The sequence below is a fragment of the Salmo trutta genome, chromosome 3, assembly GCF_901001165.1.
Source record: "Salmo trutta chromosome 3, fSalTru1.1, whole genome shotgun sequence".
Classification (NCBI taxonomy): domain Eukaryota; kingdom Metazoa; phylum Chordata; class Actinopteri; order Salmoniformes; family Salmonidae; genus Salmo; species Salmo trutta.
The window spans coordinates 66,067,355-66,084,534 of record NC_042959.1 but is presented as its reverse complement, the minus strand read 5'-3'; the positions used below and the strand labels follow the sequence as shown (position 1 = coordinate 66,084,534).

Here is a 17,180-nt window from a genome sequence, read left to right as displayed (position 1 = left end):
GCCTCAACAGCACTCTGTAGGGTAGCACCATGGTATAGCTGGAGGACAGCTAGTTTCCATCCTCCTCTGGGTACATTGACTTTAATACAAAACATAGGAGGCTTGTGGTTCTCACCCCCTTCCATAGACTTACATTAGTAATTATTTCAACTTCTGGAGAAAGACCTCCAACCTATCAGAGCTCTTGCAGCATGAACTGACATGTTGTCCACCCAATCAAAGGATAAGAGTATGAATCTAGTACTGCAAGCATAAACTACAGCTAGCTAGCACTGCTGTGAGTAGTTGACTCAAAGAGAAAGACAATAGTTGAGCAGTTTTGAAAAATTAAATTCTTAAATAAAGGAGACGCAAGAGTGAGCTAGCTATATTTCTTTTTTTTTACTTACTTAGCTAGCGAATGCAGCTAGCTAGTTTAGCCTACTCAAACACCCGGCTCAAACAGAGAGGTGCTACGTTACCTAGCTGGCTATCCAACACTGGAACTCTTCCAAGTCAAGGTAAGCTTTTGGTTTTGTTAATTTATTGCCACTGGGGCCCGCAGGTGTAACTGCTAAACTGCTTGCTAACTGTACACTGTTCTGCATGATTGTAGCAGGTTTACTAATGTGTTAGTTCTAGCAGTTGTGTAAAGTACTTAAGTAAAAATACTAATAAGTGTTTTTTGGGGGTATCTGTGCTTTAATATTTCTATTTTTTGACAACTTTTACTTCACTACATACCTAAAGACAATTATGTACTTTTTACTCCATACATTTTCCCTGACACCCAAAAGTACTCGTTACATTTTGAATGCTTAGCAGGACAGGAAAACTGTCCAATTCACACACTTATCAAGAGAACATCCCTGGTCATCCCTACTGCCTCTGATCTGGCAGACTTGACTCAACACATGCCTCGTTTATAAATTATGTCTGAGTGTTAGAGCATGCCCCTGGTTATCAGTAAATTTTAAAAAACATGAAAAATTATGCCGTCTGGTTTGCTTTATAAGGAATTTGAAATTATTTATACTTTTACTTTTGATACTTAAGTATATTTTAGCAATTTCATTTACTTTTGATAACTAAGTATATTTAAAACCAAATACTTTGACTTTTACTTAATTAGTATCTTTACTTTTACTCAAGTATGAGAATTGGGTACTTTCTCCACCACTGAGTTCTAGTAGCTATGTTGACTTGACGTTGGCTAATATGGTGACAACGATGTAGGCTGTGTGTAGTGGTTATGATATGAAGGTTTGGCTTGGAAAGGTTTTTTCGCCTGGTCATAGACAGCTGTTATGTTGTGCACAGAAGTTTTTTAAAAAAGCAAAGAAAAAAGGTGAGAGCGTAGATGCGAGAAGGAATTATCCAACGATCACAGGGATCATGGGGTTTATATGTGGCTGCTATGAAAGTGAACTGTGTTTGTGTGTTAACAGGGGTGTATTTATTCTGTGAATTTTTGTTGTCCAATATAAACTCGTTTGCAACTGTTGGACTAATGATTACACCTGAGATCAGCTAGATGCAGGCAAGATTGTCACATTCAATACCACCTTGCACAATGTCTGTCACCTTGATTACTCAAATTTCTCTCGACCTGTGCACCTACAGTACTTTGTAAACTTCCATTCATAGGCTAGGATGTAGCAGCCTCATGATTGGTATAGGGAACATTAGAGTATCACGTAGTAGCCTAAACCTATCGATGTTACATTGAGCTGGGTGAATGGAAAATGAATGACAGTCATCCAATATGCTGTAATAGAAAAAAGGCCATGCTCATAAAAAACAATTGCGTCCTCCCTCATCTTAAACGGCACCGACCGCCACTGGTTGAGAAGTTGTTGAACATAAAGCGTTTTCTCTGAGTGGTAGATATGAATAGTAGAACCGGATCCTTGACCTACATGCGCATTACTGTTTCTTATAGTATACTGTGTGTGTATATACACTAGCGTTCAAAAGTTTGCAAAGAAAAAGCCATATCTCAGACTGGCCAATAAAAGATTAAGATGGGAAAAAGAACACGGACACTGGACAGAGTTATGGCTTTTTCTTTGCAACTCTGTCTAGAAGGCCAGCATCCCGGAGTCGCCTCTTCACTGTTGACGTTGAGACGGGTACTATTTAATGAAGCTGCCAGTTGAGGACTTGTGAGGCGTCTGTTTCTCAAACTAGACAATCTAATGTACTTGTCCTCTTGCTCAGTTATGCATCGGGGCCTCCCACTCCTTCTATTCTGGTTAGAGCCAGTTTGCGCTGTTCTGTGAGTAGTAGACAACGTTGTACAAGATCTTTAGTTTCTTGGCAATTTCTCCCATGGAATAGCCTTAATTTCTCAGAACAAGAATAGACTGACGAGTTTCAGAAGAAAGGTCTTTGTTTCTGGACATTTTGAGCCTGTAATCGAACCCACAAATGCTGATTCTCCAGATACTCAACTGATCTAAAGGCCAGTTTTATTGCTTCTTTAATGAGAACAACAGTTTTCAGCTCTACTAACAAAATTTCAAAAGGGTTTTCTAATGATCAATTAGCCTTTTAAAATTATAACCTTGGATTAGCTAACACAATGTGCCATTGGAACACAGTGATGGTTGCTGATAATGGGCCTGTGTACGCCTATATTCCATAAAAAATCTGCCGTTTCCAGCTACAATAGTCATTTACAAGATTAACAATGTCTGCACTGTATTTCTGATCAATGTGATGTGATTTTAATGGACAAAAAAATTGTTTTTTCTTTAAAAAAAACAAGGACATTTCTAAGTGACCCCAAACTGTTGAACAGCCCCCTTCCCCTATTCAAGTGTACAAAATTCCCAGATGAAAATGTCCATACACTTCCATTAATGACCTGGGAAAGGTCCAAGACATTCCTGTGTTGCCGGGTGGGACATGGCCTAAACACAGGGAAATACTGATTAGTACCTCCTCACTATTCCTGGTGGAGGCAAGGGAATTCACTTTAAAGTACACACTCTTAGAAAAAAGGTTATGCAGCTGTCCCCATAGGAGAACCACTTTTGGGTTACATGTAGAACCCTCTGTGGAAAGGGTTGTACACTATTTTTTAAAGAGGATGGATGGTATTATTACAGTTATGTTGTTGACAAAATCATGTCTTCCCGAGTTTCAGGCTTATGTATGTGTTAATGTAAATGGTGGAGATATTCTTGATATTTTAAACTGCTGCTGCCCAAACTTTTCTGGTCTGATATCAACCTACTCTATTGGCACAGAGAGGCCTGGTACAGAGAGACCTGCCAGCAGAGACGTGTGAGAATCAGACATCAGTACCACTACCCCCATGCAATATGGTGTCCATTGTTGATCAAACCCTCCATGAAAGCTCTGTTTGGTTTCAGCTACATACACGTCAGGAGAAGGCAGCCTAGTCCAGTCTGAGAAGGGAGAAGGAAAGGCGGATGGGAGGGAGGGAGAAGTGGAAGAAGTGAGATGTCTGTGGAAACGTTGTTTGGGTTTGAGATGGGAGGGGAGGCTAGTAGGGAGAACATTACTCACACTGTGCTGGCTCCAGCAGCCCTGCTCTCCCTGGGGCCCCATTTGTTTACTTTCAGCAGCCCAAAGTAGCAGCTTCATGTTCACCAACTGCATTTATTCTGACATGCTTTTCTATGAGCTCTATCTGTCTCACAATATAAGCTGAGGAAATAAATTCATCTTATTCAAAGTTTCATTAGTGGAGGTAATTTACATAAGCATGAGCTGGGGATAAAATCCATGGCATGACTTTGGTCTCAACCCACCCATATAATACAGAATCTCTAGTGAAAAATCTGTCAATGTGCCCTTGAGCAAGGCACTTAACCCTAATTTCTCCTGTAAGTCGTTCTGGGTAAGAGCGTCTGCTAAATTACTAAAATGAAAAAATTAAGTAAAAGGAGATATTGACTTTTTTTATATTAAAATGATAGGCTTTGGATTAAGAATAGCAAAAATGACCTCAGGGATGATCATATTATGAATATCTTTGTGGTTGACCACTCCTTAAAAACGGTTTATATTATGGTTCGCAATTCCTGTTGAGCTACTGATGGTTGTCTCGTGAGTAACATGTGCCCCCTTGTGGACTAACTGAATTCACATGCAGGTTGAGGGGTTGGACCTGTACAACACTACGATCTCTGATACAGTAGAATTACTACAAGGGCTAAATAACAGATCTATAGACATATTGCACAGAGGATATGTACAGATATAAGCTCTTAACCAGTAATCCCATGAAACTAAATACTTCAGAAAAGTGATGGCATTTATTGCATGACGAATTATTGACACAATAGATGTTTTTTAAATTACAAAAATGAAGGCATAAAACATTGAGTATATATTGCTATCTATGAATATTACTAGTCAGTGTTAAGGCACAGGTTTAGATAAGGGCTATGTATATGCCCAATTCCAAGTCAAACATTCAACCCTTACACCTAGTTATTTAATGTACTGTGTATCTGATAGGATTAGGAATAGGGCACTAGTATCACATTTCTTTCATCGACAACACCACATGAACAACATGAACCTTTTACAGTATTTGTCCTGAGAAATCTTATTGTACTGTACTTGGATGGGAATGTCTTGCCTGTAAGGGAATTGTCAGTCAGGGGTCACTGATTATAACAGCAGTCGCTTCAATACTAATGTCTTATTCCAATACTAGAAAAAAGGCGTATTATAGATGTCTACCCTATTACTTTCTATTACCTAAGACATTTCAGATCAGCTGCTGGATGAATCCAGCATATCATTTGTTTCACTGTTGATTGACTGATTGCATTTCTTTTTTAGAAATCTGGATTTCTGACCCTATCTAAAATCACATGCTACTTATCAAGTAAGTAATTCATTGGCCAATCAAATGTGTATGAACTTTTTTGGGGGAAAAGAGGTGTCCATCAGTACAATCCTAGGATATTCTCTGAAACGAACGTTTCAAAACTATTCATCTACAACCTGGGAGTTAAAAGGTAGAGTCAGCGAAATGACGTTGCACAAGCAACACTACAGATATTGCAACGAGAATGATGCAAGACTTCACTCTCACATAGTCACACACAGTATCTGCCCAGGTTCACTTAAACCTCTTACAATGTGGTAGCCACGGGAACAAAACGGCTGAGAAGTTTAGACTCACGCCAACCCACTATGCTGTTCACTTTGTGCATCTACGTCATATCGCTAACGTTACCTTTAAGTTAGCTGTTGACTAAAATATGAACATTGAGGTCTCATTCTAACCTGAAAGTAACTTAATTCATTACACAAGGTCACATGACTGAACAGAAGAAAAACTGAAAGAAGAAAATCCATCCAGGACAATAAATAGTTCAATCATCCAAAACCCTGACCCCTCCCTCCAAGTTTACTTCTGAAAAAGAAAAACACATACAATTAAAATACAAACTGGTTGAAAAGGCATTTAAAAACATTACAAATATAGTCAGTTTCATTGATTGCTATATTTAAAATGTATCTATATGGTATGAACACCAATAAGGAACGTGGAGTTGGACTGAAATTTTAAAACCATAGAAATCAATGACTTGGGGATACTTGTGAGAAATAGGTCTAAAATAAAATGACATAGGGGCCCATTAATTAAAAAATGTGTTTCTGGCATTACTGTTCCCTTTCCTTACTAAAGAGTTTGAATTTAATCATATTGTCATTCCTTAACTGGCTAATAAATGATGTCGACTTAACACGATTTCTTCCAGTTAAATAATGTAACTGTACTTTCCGAAATGGATATGAATGTGTTGGGTTTGACTGTAAATAACTGGATAAATATTGTTTTTTAACTCTTAACCCATTTTTTAGAGAGAGATTAGATACAGCATTTTCCATAGCTGGAGGCATCTTGATAAGATTAAGAAAAATATTAGACTCAATTGCAAGTACAGATAGGTGGTCATCCCAGTAACACTGAGAAATGCAGTAATGACAGTCAGTGGTAAGGCAATACAGTGATCTTAAAATCTCATAAGTCTATTCCAGGATTCTCCAACCCTGTTCCTGCAGAGATACCCTCCTGTAGGTTATAACTCCAGCCCTGTTCCTGGAGATCTATCCTCCTGTAGGTTATAACTCCAGCCCTGTTCCTAGAGAGATACAGTCCTGTAGGTTAACTCCAACCCTGTTCCTAGAGAGATACAGTCCTGTAGGTTATAACTCCAACCCGAATCTAACACACCTGATTCTAATAATAACATGGTTATAAGCTGAACCAGGTTAGTTACAACTGGGGTTGGAGTGAAAACCTACAGGAGGATAGATCTCCAGGAACAGGGTTGGAGTGAAAACCTACAGGAGGATAGATCTCCAGGAACAGGGTTGGAGTGAAAACCTACAGGAGGATAGATCTCCAGGAACAGGGTTGGAGTGAAAACCTACAGGAGGACAGATCTCCAGGAACAGGGTTGGAGAGCCTTGGTCTATTTTTATCAATGAGTGGTCCCATTCCAAGCAGGTCCATGGTCCAAGGAAACAATGTATACAGCACAGGCCATGTCTCCTACAAAAATGGTTCCACTGCTGAGAATAAAAGCTCTGAATAAGATGTTAAAACTACTGGAGATTTCTTTCCTTCCTTTAAACAGATATAAGGTGGCCCTCTGATAGTCTTATTGTGTTGCTTGTTTGCGTGTGTAAATGTGGGACAAAGAGATACCAGTGTTACTCGTTTAGGTATCCTTGGGCCTAGTCTGCTTCGTTCTGTTCCCTGTTGAGTTTCTCGGCCTCTGCCACGGGGGCCCCGCCGTTGCTTGCGGCTTGCTGGTTGGTCTTTTTAAAAGGAAAACCCCTGGTCTTCACAAACCAGCCAGCATCCACCAGGAATGCCACAGTGGCCAGGAAGCCAAATGCCTGAAAATAAATAGTAATAAGTCATTACCAAGTATTAACATTAGTAAAACATCTTGTAACAAACAGAAAAAAACGACACTAAACAGTTTGAAACGAGAACCATTTTGTCAATCTAAACCCAGCTTGGTTTGGGCTGACATTTTGTCTTCATTTGAAAAACCAGTAACCAGGACCCTGAGGTATGAGGACAGTCTGAGTAAAGATGTTCATTTACCACAGCAGCATTCTCCAGGTCAGTTCCACCATTATCAGAGGCAAACACAATGGAGGCGATGAAGAAGAATGCAGCCATCAAAGCTGTGTACACAAAGTCCTGCAAGAGACAAGTCAGCATGGTTATACACCACCATACATTTAAATGGGAATACAAGTATCCTCACACACACACAGTCTTATGAATGATAAACATACACGTTAGGCAGGTCAGTGGGCCTCATTTATCAACATATGTGCACAAAATGTGTATATTCATACACACTGAGTACTCACCAGGGAGGGCCAGCAGCTGATGCCCACTCTCTTGTGCAGGGTGGTAGCGAGGAGGATGAGGAGGAGAGTTGTGAAGAGGAAGGCTGTGCAGCTGACAAACTCAAAGAAGTACAGCGGAGAGCAGCTCATACAGTTCGTCACTACCTCTTCAAGAATGAAGGCCACAAACGACAGGAGCTGAGGACACACAAGTCAAAACTAACTGATCATGTACTACCCCAGTCTCAACAACAGATGGCACTGTAGTACTACCAGAACTAAATGGGAAGTTGTGTTTTTTGTCTCAGATATAGAAGAGGTTAGAGGTAATTTAGTGTCGTCAAACATGCTTATGTATGGCTTGAGTACTGATGAACTCAGTATTATGTCTTCTGACACTATATTTATATGTTGTGCCAATATAGTGACATCAGTAGAGTTGACTCAAGAATTGAGTGACTATCATAGCCCTATGTAAATGAGGGTATATGAAAATGTCTAAATAGTTCATGCGAAGTTCAGAGTTGGGCTTGGAGGAAGGGACAACTCTAATGTAATCTTCACAATGAGAGGATTCTTCTGGTGTGACCATCACAGTACTCTTAAAGCTCATCACAGCGTGATGGAAGCACCACATACTGGCTCTATTCATAATCGCACCACACAAAATAGCTTTTTCATGTTGCCATTAGAACAGTGACCAGCTAAAGGATCCACCCCTTTACAACAGCCACAGACCCCATTTTGATTTCTCAATAGCCACTATTCATAAAGATTCCTAAGAAAGGCCACAAGGCCAGCAAAACCACACTTTAACTGACTCACGCGGTTCCTGACTTTTGTTTTCGTTTCCTTATCGATTGTTTGGAAAGAACAGGCCAGATAGCATACTGCGCTGAGAATCTGTCCCCCCGCCAGATAGCATACTGCGCTGAGGATCTGTCCCCCCGCCAGATAGCATACTGCGCTGAGGATCTGTCCCCCCGCCAGATAGCATACTGCGCTGAGGATCTGTCCCCCCGCCAGATAGCATACTGCGCTGAGGATCTGTCCCCCCGCCAGATAGCATACTGCGCTGAGGATCTGTCCCCCCGCCAGATAGCATACTGCGCTGAGGATCTGTCCCCCCGCCAGATAGCATACTGCGCTGAGGATCTGTCCGCCCGCCAGATAGCATACTGCGCTGAGGATCTGTCCCCCCGCCAGATAGCATACTGCGCTGAGGATCTGTCCCCCCGCCAGATAGCATACTGCGCTGAGGATCTGTCCCCCCGCCAGATAGCATACTGCGCTGAGGATCTGTCCCCCCGCCAGATAGCATACTGCGCTGAGGATCTGTCCGCCCGCCAGATAGCATACTGCGCTGAGGATCTGTCCTCACATTATTCAGCTAGACAGTGCTAAATGGGTACCTAAAACTAAACGATAGACAGCAAACATGTTCTCACTGTAATAAGGTGCTGAGCATAATGTGCCATGTGTGTATCTATAAAAACAGTAGCTTAAACTGTACAGTATGTAGGCCTTTGTTCCATATTACAAGGTAAAATGCACCATGGTCTGTCTCCCCCAGCCCTGGTGTTAATGAAGCCACAGCTCTATATCTGCAGCTTCATTACATGACCAGACAGACAGTCTGACGTCAACACTGTAATAAAGACTGGGCCTCCTACTCAAGACAACATCTTCTGCAGCACCTTTAACACTTTCTTTACGGTCTGTTGTGTGTGTTTAACTATTCTTGTGGGTTAGGTTTTAGGGATAAGGTTAGGGTATGAGTACGGGTTAGGTTTTTGGGATAAGGTTAGGGTATGAGTACAGTTTAGGTTTTTGGGATAAGGTTAGGGTATGAGTACAGTTTAGGTTTTTGGGATAAGGTTAGGGTATGAGTACGGGTTAGGTTTTTGGGATAAGGTTAGGGTATGAGTACAGTTTAGGTTTTTGGGATAAGGTTAGGGTATGATTAGGGGTTAGGTTTTTGGGATAAGGTTAGGGTATGAGTAGGGGTTAGGTTTTTGGGATAAGGTTAGGGTATGAGTACGGGTTAGGGAAAATGGGATTTTGAATAGCACTGAATTGTGTGTTCCCACAAGGTTAGCTGTGCAAGACTGTGTGCGTGTGTGTTCTCCACAATGTTCTATGAACACACAACTCTAGCAAAGTGTTGTGTTGAAAGAGCAGAGTTAAAAAGCATTAGAATCCAGGGTTCTTTGTGGCTTTAAGCAGGAAATGCTTTAAATTACATTTAAATCCACAGATATTTATGTGCAATGAGCTTGCCACGCATTCTTGCAATTTTGATCATATTTGGAGGAATCCATTGTTTCTCACACACACACAGTAAGAAGGTCAAACAGCAAGGCTTAAAATAACCCTGGTAATGACATTTTGCATCTGGCTGCTAATTTCATTTGCAGTGCATCGCTAGATGGTATTGCTAACACCTGACTCTGATTAGCTTGACTAAGGACCCAGTGATCTGAGGAAGACAGAGCCATGTCATCACTGTCTGTCTCCAGACCGCGCTTCCACAAGAGACAAACTCTGAATCAACTCTGACTGCTTCAGAAGGAGATGCAAAACACCAAAAAAATTGCCTGGACTAAGAGCTCAATCACAAACTATGGCAACTAGAAAACCTCCACCTCTAACCTGCTTACTCACAGGCCAACCTAAAACTACAAGAGGTGCCCTCACCCAAATAAGCCCTCCCTCTGCCCGGAAAGAGTTTGTTTCAAGATCTTGTTAACAAGATAGCAGCCATAAAGCATGTGATTTGAATTCAATTGAAGATGACATTGCACTGCAGTTAGGAAGGCAGTGAAATAGTTGAAGCCTTGACATTGGGGTCTAGCAATAAGAGTAAGCCATTGAGGTTGGCGCCCCCCCCCCCCCTTGGGTTGTGCCATGGCGGAGATCTTTGTGGGCAATACTCGGCCTTGTCTTAGGACGGTAAGTTGGTGGTTGGAGACATCCCTCTAGTGGTGTGGGGGCTGTGCTTTGGCAAAGTGGGTGGGGTTATATCCTGCCTGTTTGGCCCTGTCCGGGGGTATCATCGGATGGGGCCACAGTGTCTTCTGATCCCTCCTGTCTCAGCCTCCAGTATTTATTCTGCAGTAGTTTATGTGTCGGGGGGCTAGGGTCAGTCTGTTACATCTGGAGTACTTCTCTTGTCTTATCCGGTGTCCTGTGTGGATTTAAATATGCTCTCTCCAATTCTCGCTTTCTCTCTTTCTTTCTTTCTCTCTCGGAGAACCTGAGCCCTAGGACCATGCCTCAGGACTACCTGGCATGATGACTCCTTGCTGTCCCCAGTCCACCTGGCCGTGCTGCTGCTCCAGTTTCAACTGTTCTGCCTGCGGCTATGGAACCCTGACCTGTTCACCGGACATGCTTGTTGCACCCTCGACAACTACTATGATTATTATTATTTGACCATGCTGGTCATTTATGAACATTTTAACATCTTGACCATGTTCTGTTACAATATCCACCCGGCACAGCCAGAAGAGGACTGGCCACCCCTCATAGCCTGGTTCCTCTCTAGGTTTCTTCCTAGGTTTTTGCCTTTCTAGGGAGTTTTTCCTAGGGAGTTTTTCCTAGCCACCATGCTTCTTTCACATGCATTGCTTGCTGTTTGGGGTTTTAGGCTGGGTTTCTGTACAGCACTTTGAGATATCAGCTGATGTACGAAGGGCTATATAAATACATTTGATTTGATTGGTGATATCCAGTTCAAATGTAGACATTTCACAGCTCTGCCACTTGTGATGACCAGCGGGACACAGAAAGGGGTCAAACATGAGTCAACAGCAGTCTGCTGTAGTATCCTCATCCAATTCAACAGAATTGCTTTTAAAGACACCCCCAGCCAGAACATATGCGCGCCACACACACGCTGACTTAAGCACGGCTGCTCTTTCATATAGGCAAACGTGGAGGCATTTAAATAGTCTCAAATGGTTTCCGACCCAGTCTCCTCTTTAATATGTGAGCTAGGTGATACGTCCAACTGTCCAATTGGAGTGCTGTTCTAGACAGGCTATATAGAGCTAAAGATATAGGATCTGATTTCAGCTACCCTCAACTGGATACAGCAGCTCCATAGTGACTGATTTGGACTCTGAAATCTGAAAAACAACTTTGCCGTCTTAGGCCTGACGATCAGTTAAAGGTTCCTGAGGGTCATCTCTCTGCTGACAAATACCCCAGGCCATCATGAAGGGGATGTGGGAGGACTGGGAGTGGTCTGATGGGTGTGGTCTGATGGGTGTAGTCTGATGAGTGTGGTCTGATGAGTGCATCATCACTGTTGCAACTGTTCTGTAGAATGGTCTGACTTTCACATTTCAAGGAATAGTCAAGAAAAACAGCTGACAATGGTCACACCCTAAGAAAGCTACAAAGGTTATGATTTATAAACTTGCCTGTTAATTGTGGGATAAACAGCCCACAGTTTCTGGGAGCCGGATCCAGTTACATACAAAACAATGAAATGGTAGCATTTGAAAATCTGCATATTCTATTTATTACACGCAGACTATCCACTTACAAGGAACATGGTATCATAACTGGCAAGGGAGATAGGTGTTTATACTTAGACATTTTACATAAACTTGTTCATCTGGTCTTATATCTGGAGCACAAAGTAAACATGTGATGACACCACTAGATAAAAGTCATATTGTCACCAGAGTTGATCTAACCCTGTTTTACTACTTGGTGCCATCAGAACAGATAGGAAGACAACTTTCTGGTCTCCCCTCTGAAATACACTGAGCAAAAATATAAAAAGCAACATGCAAACATTTCAAAGATGTTACTGAGTTACAGTTCATACAAGGGAATCAGTCAATTGAAATAAATGCATTAGGGCCTAATCTATAGATTTCACTTGACTGGGACTACAGATATGCAGCTGTTGGTCACAGATACTTTTTTTAAAGGTAGGGGCGTGGATCAGAAAACCAGTCTGTATCTGGTGTGACCACCATTTGCCTCATGCAGTGCGACATCTCCTTCACATAGAGTTGGCCAGGCTGTTGATTGTGGCCGGCGGAATATTGTCCCACTGCTCTTCAATAGCTGTGCGAAGTTGCTGGATATTGGCAGTAACATGAACACGGTGTCGTACATGTCGATCCAGAGCATCCCAAACGTGCTCAATGGGTGACGTCTGGCGATGGAATAACCGGGACATTTTCAGCTTGCAGGAATTATGTACAGATCCTCGCGACATGGGGCCGTGCGTTATCATACTAAAACATGAGGTGATGGCGACGGATGAATGGCACGACAATGGGCCTCCAGATCTCGTCACGGTCTCTGTGCATTCAAATTGCCTTAGATAAAGTGCAATTGTGTTCATGGTCCGCAGCTTATGCCTGCCCATACCATAACCCCCCCACCACGTTGTGACTCTGTTCACAACGTTGACAAACCACTCGCCCAGACAACGCCATATACATGGTCTGTGATTGTGAGGCCGGTTGGACGTACTGCCAAATTCTCTAAAACGATGTTGAACATTCAATTCTCTAGCAACAGCTCTGGTGGACATTCCTGCAGTCAGGAATGTCCACCAGAGTCAGTCAGCATGCCAATTGCACACTCCCTCAGAACTTGAGACATCTGTGCGATTGTGTTGTGTTACAAAACTGCACATTTTAGAGTGGCCTTTTATTGTCCCCAGCACAATGTGCACCTGTGTAATGACCATGTCGTTTAACTCTTTAGGGATAGGGGGCAGCATTGGAAAGTTCGGATGAAAAGCGTGCCCAGAGTAAACTGCCTGTTACTCAGGCCCAGAAGCTAGAATACGCATATAATTAGTAGATTTGGATAGAAAACACTCTAAAGTTTTCAAAACTGTTAAAATAATCTGTGAGTATAACAGAACTCATATGGCAGGCGAAAACCTGAGAAAAATCCAACCAGGAAGTGGGAATTCTGAGGTTTGTAGTTTAAGTGAATGCCTATCGAATATCCAGTGTCTGTGGGGTCAGATTGCACTTCCTAAGGCTTCCACTAGATGTCAACAGTCTTTAGAAGTTGTTTCAGGCTTCTATTGTGAAAGGGGAGCGAATAAGAGCACTCTTAGCAGATGGCCCAGGTGAAAGCCTTTAGTTTAGTCATGCGCTCCGTTCCCTTTCCTTTCTAATGAAAACAGTATTGTCCGGTTGAAACATTATTGAATATTTATGATAAAAACATCGTTTGACATGTTTCTACAAACTCAAATGGAACTTTTTTGATTTTTCGTCTAGACTTTGTGCATTTGGATTACTGGACTAAATGCGTGAACAAAAAGGAGGTATTTGGACATAAAGATGAACTTTATCGAACAAAACGAACATTTATTGTCTAACATGGAGACCTGGGAGTGCCATCAGATGAAAATCAAAGGTAAGTGATTAATTTTAATGCTATTTCTGACTTTTGTGACACATCTCCTTCTTTGGAAAATGGCTGTATGGTTTTTTGTGGCTAGGCGCTGACCTAACAATCATTGTGTGTGCTTTCACTGTAAAGCCTTTTTGAAATCGGACACTGTGGTTGGATTAACAAGACGTTTATCTTTAAAATGGTGTATAATACTTGTATGTTTGAGGAATTTTAATTATGAGATTTCTGTTTGAATTTGGCACCCTGCAATTTCACTGGCTGTAGGCCAGGTGTTCCCCTAGCGGAACCTTCTTCCCAGAAAGGTTAACCAGCTTCTTGATATGCCACACCTGTCAGGTGGATCGATTATCTTGGCAAAGGAGAAATGCTCACTAACAGGGATATAAACAAATTTGTGCCAAAAATGTTAGAGAAATAAGCTTTTTGTGCATAAGGAAAATGTCTGATCTTTTATTTCAGCTCATGAAACATGGGACCAACACTTTACATGTTGCATTTATATTTTTGTTCAGTGTACTTTCATGTTATGCTTGGATTAACACTTGCCCAGCACAGTGGAACATTAACAGTATCATAAGAACTATGATAAGAATATTACTTACCACTTCAACCACCTTTATCAAACATCTGACTTTATCCAAATTATCTGTTGGTACAATTAACCACTTTTTGGATTTGGTCTCTGAAACTGTTGTTGGACTGTAGACGGGTTCCGCAGCAGCCATGGCGTGACTGAAATGAATAGATTTGAAGAAAAAAGTACAACTTCAATAAGACTGCAACTATGTACTTCATGTTAGTGTAGGCCTATCATTTATTAACACTATCAGACCAGCAGCAAACTACAGAGCGAAAGCGAAAGCGTCGCATTTTGATAACTTCAAAAGACACGATGGAAGAAATAACTTTGTTAAATTTAGGGTAGCCTGTCACTGGGCATTTTACAAGTATCGACTGATACTGACTCTATGTAGTCGAAAATTCGTCGCCTCCGCACTCAACTCCATCGGGTATCTTGGCTAGGGTAGACTGCATCAAACACTCACATATGTGAGAACATACAGCTAATAAAGATTAAATCAAATTGAAAGGAAAAACTAATAATGGTTATAGCGTAAGCAACAAAAAAAGTATAAACGATGGACTCACGCGTCAAGTTTGGAGCAACCAACTGAATTGGTATGGCTTGGCGATAGATACCGTATTTCCACGACTTTCCAATGCGATGCCCTTTGTTGTTGCGTTCTTGTTTAAAACCTGGACCCACACTTCCGCAAATGAACGGCTTGTCTACACCCCTGTCGTTAACAGAAGAGTATGGGGGGTGATAAGTGCCAGAATTAAGCTTAGGCAACTGTACCACCGTGTGGCTGTTGCCTACCATTGAACGTCTGACTGAGATTACATGATACCAACGCCTTACTAACGTCTACGTGACGCCTACATGTAACTAACATGTCGTCAGGATATATAGTATTTCACATTGTAATACACTACCCCTACATGCCATTGTATTATAGGATATATACATATTTTACATTGTAATAAACTACTCCTACATGCCATTCTGTGTTGGAGCTATGGGTTTATTTTTCCACTGACACTAGGCCTACACATTCACACTAGAACTGAATTGAATGGGGGATGCATAAGTACTTTTCACTGAAGAAGAAAAACGAGGTACAAAATACAACTTCGATCAAAGACCTAAAATCATGCCTGACAAGACCAATGAAATCATAACGGTATCCTGATATAGTCTGGCAGACATATCAGTGTGGATGACGGATCACCACCTCAAGCTGAACCTCGGCAAGACGGAGCTGCTCTTCCTCCCGGGGAAGGACTGCCCGTTCCATGATCTCGCCATCACGGTTCACAACTCCATTGTGTCCTCCTCCCAGAGTGCTAAGAACCTTGGCGTGACCCTGGACAACACCCTGTCGTTCTCCACTAACATCAAGGCGGTGACCCGATCCTGTAGGTTCATGCTTTACAACATTCGCAGAGTACGACCCTGCCTCACACAGGAAGCGGCGCAGGTCCTAATCCAGGCACTTGTCATCTCCCGTCTGGATTACTGCAACTCGCTGTTGGCTGGGCTCCCTGCCTGTGCCATTAAACCCCTACAACTCATCCAGAACGCCGCAGCCCGTCTGGTGTTCAACCTTCCCAAGTTCTCTCACATCACCCCGCTCCTCCGCTCTCTCCACTGGCTTCCAGTTGAAGCTCGCATCCGCTACAAGACCATGGTGCTTGCCTACGGAGCTGTGAGGGGAACGGCACCTCCGTAACTTCAGGCTCTGATCAGGCCCTACACCCAAACAAGGGCACTGCGTTCATCCACCTCTGGCCTGCTCGCCTCCCTACCTCTGAGGAAGCACAGTTCCCGCTCAGCCCAGTCAAAACTGTTCGCTGCTCTGGCACCCCAATGGTGGAACAAGCTCCCTCACGACAGCGGAGTCAATCACCACCTTCCGGAGACACCTGAAACCCCACCTCTTTAAGGAATACCTAGGATAGGATAAAGTAATCCTTCTAACCCCCCCCCTTAAAAGATTTAGATGCATTTCAGTTTTTTTGTAAAAATAAATGCAACAGGCCCTGTGCGTCTCTGGAGGATCTAGCAAGATAGTGAATGAATGCATCACCTACTCAGTATGACTATAATGAACATGCCTAATTTGCACCATTATGCAATTATTAAGAGACTAGATACAAATAGCTAATCCTGGCGACCAATGTTCTAGCATTAATGAATTGAGGCAGGCAGATCACAGATGTCAAGGTGGTACCCAATAATATGCTACAGTATGTGTATAGTGATACTATTTACTACCAATAGACCTTCTAAATTAGAAGCATTTAGTCAATCAAATAATTACTCTGTAAACGAGGAATGAAGTTACTCTATTTAACTAATAGCATGAAATAATTGACACAAAAAATGAGTGTACATAAAATACATGATACATAATAACACAAAGTATATGACTACCACCAATAGGCTAAAACAACGTGGTAGCACGTCTTCAGTTCAGAATAGGCTCTAAGAGAAAACAACACAATGTGTGTCTGATACACACAAGAGTTTTGTAGCAAGTTCTCAAAGTATGAACAAATTCACTGTCCTTTTAACCAAATTCAAGCAGAAACGGATACCAAAGCTGAATTCACATTTCTTTGCACTTTTGACTGCTTAAAACAAAAGACAGGAAAACAGCCAGATTCAAATCTAATCAACTCAATGTAAATGATAGGAGTGCATCCTTGTGTCGCTCCCTCTTTGAACTATCCGCTGCCCGACGAACAAAATAACACTCCCTGTAACAATACATCCCATAGCACTTAGTACAATAAAATATATACACGTGTAGCTCTTTGTGATCTCTTGAAAAATTCAAACATGACAATTTAATAGTAACATT

The 17,180-nt window shown here is 42.0% G+C and overlaps 1 protein-coding gene across 1 annotated transcript; it reads right to left on the bottom strand.

Annotated features, from left to right (window-relative positions):
• Positions 1-6,601: 6,601 nt before the first annotated feature.
• Positions 6,602-15,029, bottom strand: LOC115184406 (CKLF-like MARVEL transmembrane domain-containing protein 4). The gene is made up of 5 exons (XM_029745368.1): positions 14,902-15,029; positions 14,355-14,484; positions 7,369-7,545; positions 7,094-7,192; positions 6,602-6,879 (listed from the first exon to the last, which is right to left on the bottom strand). The coding sequence occupies exons 2-5, from the start codon at positions 14,475-14,477 to the stop codon at positions 6,715-6,717; spliced, it is 564 nt and encodes a 187-aa protein (XP_029601228.1). The 5' UTR covers positions 14,478-14,484; positions 14,902-15,029; the 3' UTR covers positions 6,602-6,714.
• Between the last annotated feature and the right edge of the window lie 2,151 nt (positions 15,030-17,180).

Bases quoted from the DNA above. Each gene is read 5' to 3' on its own strand.
- LOC115184406 (XM_029745368.1), bottom strand. From the start codon at position 14,477: ATGGCTGCTGCGGAACCCGTCTACAGTCCAACAACAGTTTCAGAGACC. The intron at 7,546-14,354 runs GTAAGTAATATT...GTGTGTCCTCAG, and splicing joins TGATAAAGGTGGTTGAAGTG to CTCCTGTCGTTTGTGGCCTT. The intron at 6,880-7,093 runs GTAAATGAACAT...ATTTATTTTCAG, and splicing joins ACCTGGAGAATGCTGCTGTG to GCATTTGGCTTCCTGGCCAC.